The sequence below is a fragment of the Engraulis encrasicolus genome, chromosome 1 (genome assembly GCF_034702125.1).
Source record: "Engraulis encrasicolus isolate BLACKSEA-1 chromosome 1, IST_EnEncr_1.0, whole genome shotgun sequence".
NCBI lineage: Eukaryota > Metazoa > Chordata > Actinopteri > Clupeiformes > Engraulidae > Engraulis > Engraulis encrasicolus.
The window spans coordinates 6,211,618-6,225,660 of record NC_085857.1 but is presented as its reverse complement, the minus strand read 5'-3'; the positions used below and the strand labels follow the sequence as shown (position 1 = coordinate 6,225,660).

Sequence of the window (14,043 nt, the reverse complement as noted above, 5' to 3'; positions counted from 1 at the left end):
AATATCCACAAGGTGGAAGCAAAGTACTTCTCTTGTGATTTTCGTGTGGTTGGGTTGCTTATGTAGCCTATGTTTATTATCAACCCCTTCTAATGGTGTGCAATGTTTTAAAATATTGCTTTTAAAAATGATAGTACTTTTATTTTGCTTGTTTTTAAAGTATGTTGGCCTAGCCTACATAACTTAAGGGTGTTGTCGTAAGCCGCTGACAGTTCTCACATAGTTGCTGAATGTAACAGAGGAATGGTAGCAAATGGGGATAGAAGGGGATTTCAGCAGGAGTCTTTAACCTACCAACCTTTCTGAACAGTGGAGGGAAAACGATGACTATTTGATATAAAATGTCGCTGAACAATTATCCGATAACTCCCTACGCACTATGATCGCGCATGTTAAGGTGCCACTGCGCAGTTGCGCACTTGGAAAGGTACGGGACCTAACCCACTCCCCGACTCGACTGCAGGGGTAGATGCTGTCACTGCAGGCGGCATTAACTGGCGAGGTAAAGTTTTTCTCTCATTTGCAACAAGCTGAGGCAAGTCCAGCGGTTCAGGACACGAAACCGCATTCAGGCGCCGTCACATCAAGATGGACCATTACCTGCGTTTCGTATAACTGCGTGCCCATGGGGATTCCATTTGTGTGAACGTTGTAAGTATTCCATAAAGGGACACCACTTTTTAAGCGAAATGGAAGTGTGTCACAAAGTGATAGGAAAGGTACCAATGCATAATGCTGTTATAATAACAAAATAACAAAACAAATGCTTCAAAAAGGCAAAATGTGGACTATATGTTTTAAATGCAGCTAGGGTTGACAATGAGAATTGTGTGAATGTGCGTGCGTGGTGGTTAGTTTTTGGGGTTTTTTTCCGGGTGAGAGAACAGGAGTGCTTATCATGCTAGTAGCCAATTTTGAGCTACTTTTGCCAATGTGTGTTTTATGTTTAGTAGGCTATCCTAATAATACCCTCGTACTAAGTTCAGAATCATGTAGGCTACTAGCATTAATCAGAGTCCATTGCATCAGGTTTCTTTGAATTTTTCCTATATATCCCATATTGATGTGGAAGGCATTACACGAGGGGCTCATTGCAATTCTTCCTACTATTTTACAATTCCTATAATTTTAGAGCCCTAATCTAGGCTAATTCTAGTTTTAGTTGGGGGGGGGGGGGGGGGGTTGTAAGGTGACAGGCTTCACTGAAAGCCACTATGACAAGCACAGGTGGATATTCAAAAGGAAATCCTGTAAATGAAACCAGAATCTATTTTTACTCATGCTGCTACTGTAGGCCTATATGAATCACAGAAGTATTTCTTTTGATGTGTTGCTGCGTCTTCATTGCCCAATAACCCAGATATGTCATTTAGTATACAATCAAATGCACTTCTACATTATTCTACATTCTCATCTCCTCACATGTAAAAAAGACAAGATGTTCCCTTGTAGTACATGTCTCATCCTAGACTTTTCAGGCGAGAGTGAGACTGGTTGACACACCCTGCCTGTAGCCCTCCGATTGTGTGCGCTAAACCTGTCGCTCCTGTCCCGCAGCCAGGCCTCCGCTACCAAGATGATCCCGGTGAATGAGTTCCGGAACATTGCCTCGGAACAAAACCCCCAGTACCGGGTCCTGAAGCCATGGTGGGACGTGTTCTCAGAGTACCTCTGCATCGCCATGCTCATGATCGGCGTGTTCGGCTGCACCGTTCAGGTAACTATCCAAAGTGGATGTGTGAATAATAACTGCTGCTTGTTGTGAACTGTACTGGAGAGTTTTCTTTTTGACATGAACAGGCATGGCAACAAGAATGAGGTTTCCCTGCATAGTACTGCCGGCAGCCTGGATAGCTGGATAATAGTACTGCCGGCAGCCTGGATAGCTGGATACTATAGTACTGCCAGCAGTCTGTTAGCACACAATTCCCATGTCAAGGACAAACTGTATCAGCTGCAAAGAACTTCACTGATATAAGGCAAATCAAGGGCAGTAACAGTGTGTGGGATTGTGCCACGCTTATGTAAACAAGCAAAACGAGTACGAGATTATTGCCATGTTGGCATTCCAAACTGACAGAGGCATAGCTGTCGGAAAGGGGGATGCAGTGGTGGTGCATTTGCATCCCTACTTTTGGGCCCTTTCTCTTTTACTGCCTTTCCCAGGCTGACTGACAGAGGTCTGACTCTGCACACCTCTTCAGAACCTTCTCTGCTGCCAAAAGTCATCTGAGTTCAAAGAGGACACGCATAGTCTCTGAGATAGATGTAGGCCTACAAGTTATGTGTGTACAGTACAAGTATGTTCAAGTTGCCTTCTATCCTAGAAGTTGAGTATGTCTGTCCCTTCCTAGATGTACAAGAATCAGTGTTCAAGAACTTCTTGAAAATACAATTGACCATTGGAGGTAATTCATTGTTGACTCAGAAAACAGTCAGAGTCGGGATTACCTAGTGCAAAGCGGCGGCGAGGATTCTAGGTGATGATTGTCTAAGGTGTAATCTTAAAAGAATTTTAAATATTTTAGAATAACAGAACAAGTAATCACAAGATAGTCACCATTACTGTATACTGTAAATATGGTTAGGCCTACCACTAGAAAAGGTCATCAACACAGAAACATATGTAACCTGAGTGAGACCTTGGGAGAAGGACCAATAGCCTAATGCCACGGTGCATAGGCCTACACCTGCTGAATCAGGGCCTCAGATAATTAGGCTCTTCTCTCCATTCCACTCATGGACTCTGATGAAGATGGTCTAACCATCGAAACGTTAGTCATGTTGTGCACTTGAATAAAAAACACAAAGAATTACATCTGTGCTGCTCCGGTGTTGTCCTTCAAGTGAAGATTTCCTGCCTCTCTCCCGTCGATGCACCAGATGATAAAGCAGAAGCGCGAGGAACTACTCTTTTGTTTACAGAAACATATCGCTTTTGTAAGCGCTATTTCCTGCTGGGAGTTTATTAGTGCAGGTGGTTATTAGGATTAGGAAAGGTGCAGGGTTATGACTCAATAATTATTTTTTTTATTATTGGTTTTCAATTGTTGTTACAACATATTGTTGCATTAGTTATTACACTAGTTATTTATGACACCTTTCTAGGTGAAAGAGTCACAGACAAGATCTGAGACCTGACGGAAAGCTAGCCAGGCCGTGCCCTCCTAGTGACACAACAGCTTCAACGTTGCTACCAGTCAGGTCAAGAGTCAATGCAAGTACTTTCTGAGTTCCCGCAAATACGGGAACTCTTCCCACTTTGTTGGGAAGCAAACAATCATTAGCAAACCAAGGGAGGTCATTTGGGAAATGCTGTTTGGGAAATGTTAATTGTTATGCTCTTGGTCAGACCAAGTCTCGAAGATATTTGAAAGTCGATAAGCAGGCTACGGGGAAAGCACCTGTTTCAGGTTTTATGGCCAGTGTTTAATCAAGGCTGTTATCTGTGGTTTGATGCACTGACCTCTATACATAATAATAGACGTCATTAGATTGATGGCCACACATACCTATAATAATAATAATATGGGCAGTCATGGGTAAGTGGTTAGAGCATCAGACATGTAGCCTAAAGGTTGCCGGTTCGACTCCCGACCCGCCAGGTTGGTGTGGAGAGTAATTAACCATTGCTCTCCTCCATCCTCCTCCATGACTGAAGTACCCTGAGCATGGTACCGTCCCGCCGCACTGCTCCCTTGGGGCGCCATTGGGGGCTGCCCCCTTGAATGGGTGAGGCATAAATGCAATTTCGTTGTGTGCAGTATTCACTTGTGTGCTGTGGAGTGCTGTGTCACAATGACAATGGGAGTTGGAGTTTCCCAGGTGGGCTTTCTTTCACTATAAAGTTAAGTTGGCCACAAATACCTAAAGTAGGGGAACGTGCCATCGTGATTTGTTTCATGAAAATCTCCCGCAGATGGCGCGACAAAACTGAAGTGGGTCTAAGTAGCCCCTCCGGCACGGCTAATTGTACTGACCTGCATTTTACACATGGTTGACCCCCATGCTGGTGGCAGACAAGTCTAGGACACGAGAGAGAGAGAGAGAGAGAGAGAGAGAGAGAGAGAGAGAGAGAGATACCAACTCAGAAAAAAATGTTGATGGGAAACTTCATCGATTGCATGTATTCTCATCAGTGCTACTCTGTTCCCAAAAGACAGTAGTCAAGGCAAAACCTTCCTCTTGGCTTTAGTGTGACTGCGGTGACCTACTTCTAATGAGAGTGGATTAGTCACTGTTTCTGTTCACCCCTGAAGATCTCATTCCTCACATCTATGACCTTGATGATAATCTGTTCATTGAGGACCTCCAAAGCAACGCTGTTCCCACAGTGTGGCTTACACGGATTGGGGAAGGGAGGGGAGGGGGGGTAGCATGCGATAGCATGTCGCCTAAAATCTCTTGTTTTTTTTTCTTCATATGTAATATAGTGTGTGTGTGTGTGTGTCACTGTGTGTGTGTGTGTGTGTGTGTGTGTGTGTGTGTCACTGTGTGTGTGTGTGTGTGTGTGTGTGTACAGCGTGTGTACAGCGTGTGTACAGCGTAGGTCTATGTACAGCCTGTGAAGAGGTAGGCAATAAACAGGAAGAGAACTGTATCTGTGGCCACCATTGAAGTAGTGCTGCAATAGCAGAGATTCTTTAAGTATAGAGATATGCCAACATAATAGGTTGCTATGGGCACCTAACGTGACCAGGTTCCGGTCTGCCTAAAGGGGCGTGTCATAATGCTCCTAGCATTGAATAGAACAGTCCTTAGGTCTGCCTAGGTCTGCCTAAAGGGGTATTTCCCCCCTTCCCCCTTGCAATAATAGAACCCGGAAACAATGGGCCAATGGAACCTCTCTCTCTCTCTACTCTCTCTGGCAATATGGTGCCTTTTTGTTACAAAGTAATTGACCAACTATTAAACAAACATTTAATATCACACACACACACACACACACACACACACACACACACACACACACACACACACACACACACACACACACACACACACACACACACACACTGTCCCTGTGTGTGTGTGTGTGTGTGTGTGTGTGTGTGTGTGTGTGTGTGTGTGTGTGTGTGTGTGTGTGTCTGTGTGTGTGTCTGTGTGTGTGTGTCTGTGTGTGTGTCTGTGATATTAAATGTTTGTTTAATAGTTGGTCAATTATTTTGTAACAAAAAGGCGTTATAACATTGTAGCGCCATTTCAAAGGACGAGACAATGGTGGCCGCAGATACAGTTTTCTTCCCCTTTATTGCCTACCCCTTCACAGACTACGTATACAGGGCAATAGGAGGTGTCCCCCAGAAAACAATAAACACTAACTTAACAAGTGGTTCTTAAAGGGGTATGCCACTATTTTGGGGCTTAATACAGTTAAAATCGTTGACTGGGGTTTATAAAGGTGGTAAAGTGTCTTATTTTTCATGTTAAGAGTTGTCTTGCTTTAAGAAAAGTTAAAAGAGGGAATATGTCGCTAAGCTAGTGAAAGTCGATGGATCCATGTAGCATTGTAGCATGCTACACGGATCCATTGACTTTCACTAGCTTAGCGACATGCTCCCTCTTTTAACTTGTCTTAAAGCAAGGCAAGGGCTTACATGAAAAATAAGACACTTTACCACCTTTATAAACCCCAGTCAACGATTTTAACTGTTTAACCCTTTAACCTGGGGTGGGGGCACCCCCTGGGGGTGCGCCAGAGATTCCAGGGGCTGCACAGAATTTTGTTTGTGTAGAGGTTGTGACCAAAATTATACTTGCAAACATTATAATTAGGCCAAATTAAGTCCAAATTAAACAAGTGTTGGTTCCCATTTAAAGTCATTCAGGTACTGATTCATGTCTCAAGCAAGAATCATTGTAATTAATCACTCATTTACCATTTTTTAGTGCATATACACACGTAGAAGTTTGTGTTGGGGGTGCGCGGCGTGTCTTCGGCACAGGTAAGGGGGTGCGCTAAGAAAAAAAGGTTAAGAACCACTGAAATAAACAACACTGTACACACTACACTACACGTCCAGTTCCCCCCAGCTCTGATTTAAGTCATCAAAAGATAGGACAGATCGAGATTTTTTTTTTTTTCCAGTTTGGTATTACAGAAAGTAAATCCTAACTTCATTTAGGAATCTTGTCTTATCTTTGGAAATCCTATCTATCCTCCTATCTTATCTTGGGATCTTATCTTATCTTGAGGAATCTCCCTGCAGGACATTTACACCACACGCCTCACCCGGAAAGCACTGATGATCATCAAAGACACAAGCCACCCTGCACACAAACTGTTCAGCCTCCTGCCCTCTGGAAAGAGGTACAGGCGCCTCCGTTCCCGTACCACCAGGCTGGCGAGCAGCACAATGCACCAAGCGATCAAGATGCTGAACACTCAACCCACTCTCCCTCCACTGTCAGCCTCTAGCCAGCAAGGCCACTGACAACCCCCCCCCATCCCCCACCACCATATCTGCGACTGAACATTCCACCTGCACTACTATACTTGTGACTGAACTTTCAACCTGCACTAACTCAAAACATGCACACACACACACACAGACACACACACACACACACACACACAGACCACACACACACACACACACACACACACACACACACACAAGCACACTGCACTTTCTGCACTAAACTCAAACATACACACACTGACACACACACACACACACACACACACACACACACACAGACACACGAACACACACACAGACGCACACCGCACCTTCTACCTGCACTAAACACATACACACACACACACACACACACACACACACACACACACACACACACACACTGCTGCTGGTGTACTTGACAGACCTTTTTAATATTTATTTTTCTTCAAATGCTACTATTACCATGTTAGAACGCTATAAAGGACTTTTTTAGGAAAAGCACAAAAGCACAACAATACCTCTTTAATGTATGTCCTCTACAAGTCTTCTGTTGTCCAGTCTTGCACTTTAAATGTCTGTATGAGCACTGTCTATGTCCATACTGTCTTAAGTCCATGTATAAGTACTGTCTATGTCTATACTGTCTATGTCCTTACCTAGATTAGTCTATGTCTGTATGGGAAAGCAAGAAATTTAATTTCAAATTCTTTGACCAGTGCATGTAAATAAATTGACAATAAAACCTACTTGACTTGACTAAATTAAGCGTTGTAAACCTCTTGCCTGGTTACCACCTGACCCATAATCACAAGTGAGAGTCTTTCAGATCGAAACGGTTGTGTAGAGCAAAAGGCAGCATGAGAGTTCCCAGGCTAGGGAAACCTCTACTGTAGACTTTTATTTCTGTTACCTAACAACAAATGCACCGCTACCTACCAACAATGCGATACATATGACAGCTACAACACTAGTTCTACGGTTGTAAGATATTCTTTGACCACAGACTGCTGCACCTCACGGTCTGTGGGCCACACGTCTACGTGCAAAACCAGAGGAAGAGGATGTAAATATTTCGCTAAACTTTGCTACTGTTACTGCTACAGTATGATTAAACTAAGAATGAGGGACTAGGAAACAACCAGTGAGAGTAAATAGACTTTCACTGGAAACAACCTTCACACGCATAGATACAAACAAACGCACATCACACATTCACAGACACAAACAGAGGGAACCATACAGTATAGGGAACCACACAGTCCGGGGGGCCTCTGCGGAATATCAATCCTTAAAGGGACACTGTGCAGGAAATGGTCAGAAAAGGTACTGCAACTATGCTGCTCATTGAAACTGGGCTGCCTCTTGCCAAATTTGATCTTTACATGAAGTTTACTAAGTAATAAACAAATATTTTCTAGTATGGTTCAAGTAGAGTCATTTTTGCAGCTAAAAATGGCTATTTTTGGAAATTCAAAATGGCGGACCATGGAGAAGATCCCCCTTTTCATGTGTGAAAAGTGCAATTTTTTCAGTCATAATGAATGCTTAGAATTTGATGGTGGTGGTAAGTATTCATGAAAAAGGTAGCATTAGTGAATGGGCAGCATTAATTCTGGAAATAAACAACTAAAAATCTCACACAGTGTCCCTTTAATAAAAAAAATCTTTTTTTTAGCCTGTAAAAGTTTCATTTTTAGCATGTACAAGTTTAATTTGGCAATATATTGTGTCAACTGTGTTGCTTGCAGAACTTGCGAACACAATGGTATTTATTTCCTTTTCCATTGATGTCAGCAATACCAGGCTGTAAGTCTACTCAGCCTGATCTCCAAAAATTCTGTGCTCCTGGACACGGATGTTAAGGACACGAAATCCGTGTCCAGGAGCACGGATTTTGCCAAAATTCCGTGCTCCTGGACACAGAATTGTTTTCCGTGCTCCTGGACACGGAATTGTTTTCCGTGATGGGCACACGGAAGTGCTTTCTAAAGGCTATTACCACAACACTGTGTTAACTCTATCATTAGAAAATACATACCAAATGCTAATCCTAAACAAAATAATGCTATAGTTATTTAAGTTGTGCCCTGACCAAAACATTCCCTAACCTTAACCTGTCATTAATGACATATTTTTGAGAAATACCTTTTCCAGTTGGTTGCTAGGCTATCAAATTCATATAATGAATGAAAGAAAATTAGCTGTGCCCAGACCAAAGCAATCCCTAACCCTAATCGATCAGTAAGAAATGTTTTTTTGAGAAAAAATATTTGAAATTAGAAAAATCCTGAGAAAACACAAGACTGTGGAAACATAGAGCTGTGGGAGTATAGAGAGAGCACTTCTGTGTGTCCATCACGGAAAATAATTCCGTGTCCAGGAGCACGGAATTTTGGCAAAATCCGTGCTCCTGGACACGGATTTTGTGTCCTTAACATCCGTGTCCAGGAGCACAGATTTTTTGGAGATCATGTTGGGCTACTGGTTGCAATGCTTATTCTACGCAGTATTTCCTTAACACACCTCTGTTTTCCCTTTGTTACAGCTGACACAAGAGAAGATCTCATGTCTGCCAAACCGCATCTTCACCAATCACGACGGCGACGGGGATTGCAACCACCTCCAGGAGAAACCGGCCAATGAGAGCCTGATGTGGGAGTACAGCATCACCAAGGAGCTCAAGCCCAACGTGGTCGAGGTGTTCGGCAGGAAGAACGGCCTGGACATCCACCAGTACGTCTTCGTGAACCACTACTGCTACGAGCGGGCCGTGCACTGGTACGCCAAGTTCTTCCCCTACCTCGTCGTCATCCACTCCATGGTCTTCATGGTGGCTAGCAGCTTCTGGTTCAAGTTCCCGGGGACGTCCTCGAAGATCGAGCTCTTCGTCAACATACTGCGCAAGTGTTTCGACTCGCCCTGGACCACGCGTGCCATCAGCGAAGTGTCCGAGGAGCGCGGCGAGGAGAAGATGGTGAATTTGAGAAAGGTCAGCACCACGTCGAAGATGATCATAAACCCTGATGGATTCGCAGGGACCGATGGGGAAAATATCACGTTGCTGCGATCCGCGTCGGTGGTGTCTGGTGGTGGTGGTGAAAAGAAACTACCGGAACCTGCGGCTTCTGTCTTGGACAAGAAGGAAGGGGAGCAGGCCAAGGCTCTGTTTGAGAAAGTGAAAAAGTTTCGCACCCATGTGGAGGAGGACGATCTCCTCTACAAGATGTACGTCATTCAAACATCCCTTAAGGTGTTAAAGTTCGTCCTCATCATTATCTATGCTGCGTCATTGGTATCGAAAATTGAGATTGTAGTGAAGTGCTCTGTGCCTCCAGATTTGACGGGATTCAAAACATTTTGTTGCAACCACAACAGAGCCAATCTTTTCTCGAAGCTGGCCTACTGCTACATTTGTTTTGTGGGTGTGTACGGGTTGTTGTGCATCTATTCTCTGTATTGGCTTTTCCACCGCCCCCTAAAGGAGTACTCGTTCGAGCAAGTCCGCCTTGAGACGGGCATGAACGACATCCCCGACATGAAAAACGACTTTGCCTTCCTGCTCCACCTCAGCGACCGCTACGACCCGCTCTACGCCAAGCGCTTCGCCGTCTTCCTCTCCGAGGTCAGCGAGTGCCGACTACGCCAGGTGAACCTCAACCACGAGTGGACCACCAAGAAGCTACGCGCCCGCCTCGTCCGCAACAGCGCCCAGCGCCAGGAGCTGCACCTCTTCATGCTTACGGGCTTGCCGGACACCGTCTTCGAGGTCCCCGAGGTCCAGTCGCTCAAGATGGAGCTGCTCAGCAACATCACCATCCCCGCGACCTTGACCCAGCTCAATGACCTCCAGGAGCTGTCGCTCATCCACTCCTCCACCAAGCTGCAGATGGCGGCCCTCAACCACCTGCAGGCCAACCTGAAGGTGCTGCGCGTCACCTTTGAGGGCCTGGAGCAGGTGCCCATGTGGATGTACACGCTCAAGGCGCTGGAGGAGCTCCACCTGAGCGGCCCGCTCAACCAGGAGGCGTCGCGCGGCGGCAGTGCTACGCTCGACACGCTGCGCGAGCTGAAGAACCTGCGCGTGCTGACCCTCCGCTGCCGCCTGACCAAGGTGCCGCCCGCCGTGGTGGACGTGGCGGCTCAGCTGCAGCGACTCTGCGTCCACAACGAGGGCGTCAAGCTGCAGGTGCTCAGCAACCTCAAGAAGCTGAGCAACCTGACCTCCCTGGAGCTGATGGGCTGCCACCTGGAGCGCATCCCCAGCGCCGTCTTCAGCCTCAACAGCCTGCAGGTACGTCCCTCCCAATCCTATTCCCTCTCCCTCTCTCCTGCTCATTTCCTGTCTCCTCTCACACTGTCCTCTCATAATTAAGGCCAAAAAATGCCTCCAAAAAATATTTTCTTTCCAATCTGTTTGAAACCCTTCAAACCCACAGCCAATCCTTTGGTGCCTGCAGGTACGTCCCAATCCTATTCCCTCTCTCTCTCCTGCTCATTTCCTGTCTCCTCTCACACTGTCCTCTCATAATTAAGGCCAAAAATGCCTCCAAAAAATATTTTCTTTCCAATTTGTTTGAAACCTTTCAAATCCCCACCCAATCCTTTGGTGTCATTGTGTCCATGGCGATTTCAAGAGGTGACCAAAGTAAATGTAGAAGTAAAAAATTTAACCTTAAGCCATACTTTCCTTCCAACACGAGTAACTACAGTTACTGTTTAGAGCAATGTACCCTGATTCTGTGCTGTTATGGGCAGCCGTGGCCTAGTGGTTAGAGAGTTGGTCTTTCAATCTAGGGGTTGCTAGTTTGAATCCCCCCTGACCTCTCCCTACACCTCCATCCATGGCTGAAGTGCCCTTGAGCAAGGCACCTAACCCCATATTGCTCCAGGGACTGTAACCAATACCCTGAAAAGTAATAGTGTGAGCAATTGAAAGCGTCAGCAAAGTGAAATGTAATGTAATGTAATGTAATGTTTGGGTCCAAATTTGGGGGGGTTTCCAGGAGCTGGACCTGCGTGAGAACAAGCTGACCACGGTGGAGGAGATCCTCAGCCTGCAGCACTGCCAGCGCCTCACCACCTTACGCCTCTGGCACAACGCCATCGCCTACATCCCTGAGCACGTGGGCAAGCTGCACGCGCTCGAGACGCTGGACGCCAGCTGGAACAAGATCCGGCGGCTGCCGTCGCGCCTCTACTACTGCACCAAGCTGCGGCACCTGGACCTCTCGCACAACCAGCTGGAGGCGCTGCCCACGGAGATCGGCAGCCTGCAGAGCCTGCAGTACCTGTCGGTGGCCTTCAACTCGCTGGAGGCGCTGCCTGAGGAGCTCTACTCCTGCAAGAGGCTCAAGTTCCTGGCGCTGGGCAACAACAGCATCAGCTTCCTGTCCGACCGGGTGGCCAATCTGGTCCAGCTGGTTCGACTGGAGTTAAAGGGCAACCGCTTGGAGTCTCTTCCGCCGGAGATCGGCGACTGCCCTCTCCTGAAACTGAGCGGCTTCGTCGTGGAGCAGAGCCTTCTAGAACTCTTGCCGTCTGAGGTGCGAGAGCGAATGGAAGATAGTTAGGGACAGGTGTTTTTTTGTTTGTTTTTTTGACCTCTTGACCTCAGTGTCAGTGACTTCTGAGCATAAAAACAAAGCCTGACGAATCCCCGTTAAGACTATGCATGCTTTTGGCAAATCTATGATATGAATGAAAAATGCAAGTGCCTTGTTGCAATCCTTTACACTGTGACTTTCAAACCACATTCACTACCAGGGCAATTTGTATATTTTTTTCCAAGCCCAAAAATGATCAGATTTTACATTCTTTACTACGTTATTTTTTACAGATGCTAAAGACTGTGCTGTTATTAAAAGAGTGTTACTGTGACCACTAATGAATGCAATATTATTATTTTTACAGCTGTTCCATTTCACTCATTTAACCAGTTTAATTTAATCACTTTGCCTTTTATCCTCAGTTGAAAGGGAATAATTGCACAGTGCACCTTTAAAGGCGCCTGAGGGTTCAGGAGTGCCTCTGTGTTGTGTTGTCATGAGCTGCTATGTGCTCCTATGCTGCTCTGGCGTTGAGAAGGGAAATGCAACACCATGGCAGTACAGAAACCAGTGTTGCCAGATTGGCCGGTTACCCGCCCAATAGGGCTGCTTGGGATGCCGGTCTGCAGGTGAAAACGGGCAACATTGGCCATTTGCCTATTTTTTCTGCAGTTTAATGCCCATAGAAATCAATGCAATTTGTTGAAATTGGACAGAATTTTGCTGTTTTTGAGGACCTTTTGGTCGGGATTTGATCAGACACATCTGGCAACACTGACAGAAACAACAGACGGCGAATGTCAGCTGGACTGCGTACAGGAGCTACTCTGTGCCGCTGGGAGCCCAAAAATGATACACACCTGACTGAGCCCAGTCCTTCCCCTTTTTTATCAGGCGAACTGTATCTTTTGTGTTGAATACTGTGCTCCTGTTCAACAGAGTTTAGTTAAGGGGGAAGTAGGAGAACAACAGAGCAGAGCAGGACAGGACAGGACAGGTTTTTCCAGAAGTGGGAGGCTATTCAAAGCAGATCGGTGTGCTCCGGCCAAACTCAGCAACAATGGCAGCAGAGGTGTAGCCCCTTAATGCGCGCCGTACCTCCAGTGGCACGCTGTAATTCATTGTCATTGAAATGTAACTACCGTAGCACTACAATACTATGACACAACACAGGCCCTTTAGTAATGCACCACGACTTGGTCATTACCATACTGGTAACAAATGTATCAAGCCGCGTTTTAAGGGGTTTAGCCCACAGATGTAACCAGGGCTCCAAATCAAGTTTTTTCATCACCAAAAATGGCTAATAGGCAAGGCAAGGCAAGTTTATTTTGTATAGCGCATTTCATACACAGGTGCAACTCAATGTGCTTCACAGAAATAGTTGTTAATCTTACTAGCGAAACACACACTCCATAATGGGTTAAAGTGGCTAGTAAGTTGGTCTTTTCTACCAGCCAAACTCAAATTTCACCAACATTTGGCCGGTTGACTGGTGTTCATTTAAAGCGCTGGCTATAACATTTCTAAATTAAACTCCAGAATTGATCTGAGCAACAAAATCAACAAAACGTATGAAGACGTGTTCATGACTGCCTTTCCAGTGGTGACAAAAGTAAAAATAAAAGTTTAAAAAAGAAACAGTTTCCCTCCAACACAGGTGACTTGATCTGAGTACTGTCTTACAATCAGCTAACTCTGCGATGGTGGGATAATATGTGTGGTGGGTTCTTGTTAGGTTTTTAGTGGTTTTCAGTGATAACAGTCTATCTACCTCATTAGCTACAATGCAGTAAATGGTGTAACAGCTTTGTAATATCATGTGCTAGTGTTGTAATAACAACATGAATTGACTTTTACTTTTACTTTTGACACCTCTGCTGACTTCTTACCTGTTCTCACAGCAGGTGTACATGGGTGGTTTTGGCAATTTACTTTTCTACCTCTGACTTAAAGGATAACTTCAGTCAATTTCAACATGCAGTTGTAATGCTCACACTACGCTGGACTTGTCAGTACTTGAGGTTTTTCTTTTTTCTTCTTCAGCCTTTTCAGAGATCCTGGTCATTGTAATGGGGGCAGCACTTTGTTTA

The 14,043-nt window shown here is 45.4% G+C and overlaps 1 protein-coding gene across 1 annotated transcript; it reads left to right on the top strand.

The window, feature by feature from the left end:
* Positions 1-16: 16 nt before the first annotated feature.
* si:zfos-323e3.4 (volume-regulated anion channel subunit LRRC8C) lies at positions 17-12,391 on the top strand. The gene is made up of 4 exons (XM_063195957.1): positions 17-651; positions 1,558-1,717; positions 8,950-10,695; positions 11,408-12,391. Exons 2-4 carry the CDS (start codon positions 1,577-1,579, stop codon positions 11,972-11,974), a joined length of 2,454 nt encoding a protein of 817 aa, XP_063052027.1. The 5' UTR covers positions 17-651; positions 1,558-1,576; the 3' UTR covers positions 11,975-12,391.
* Positions 12,392-14,043: the final 1,652 nt, after the last annotated feature.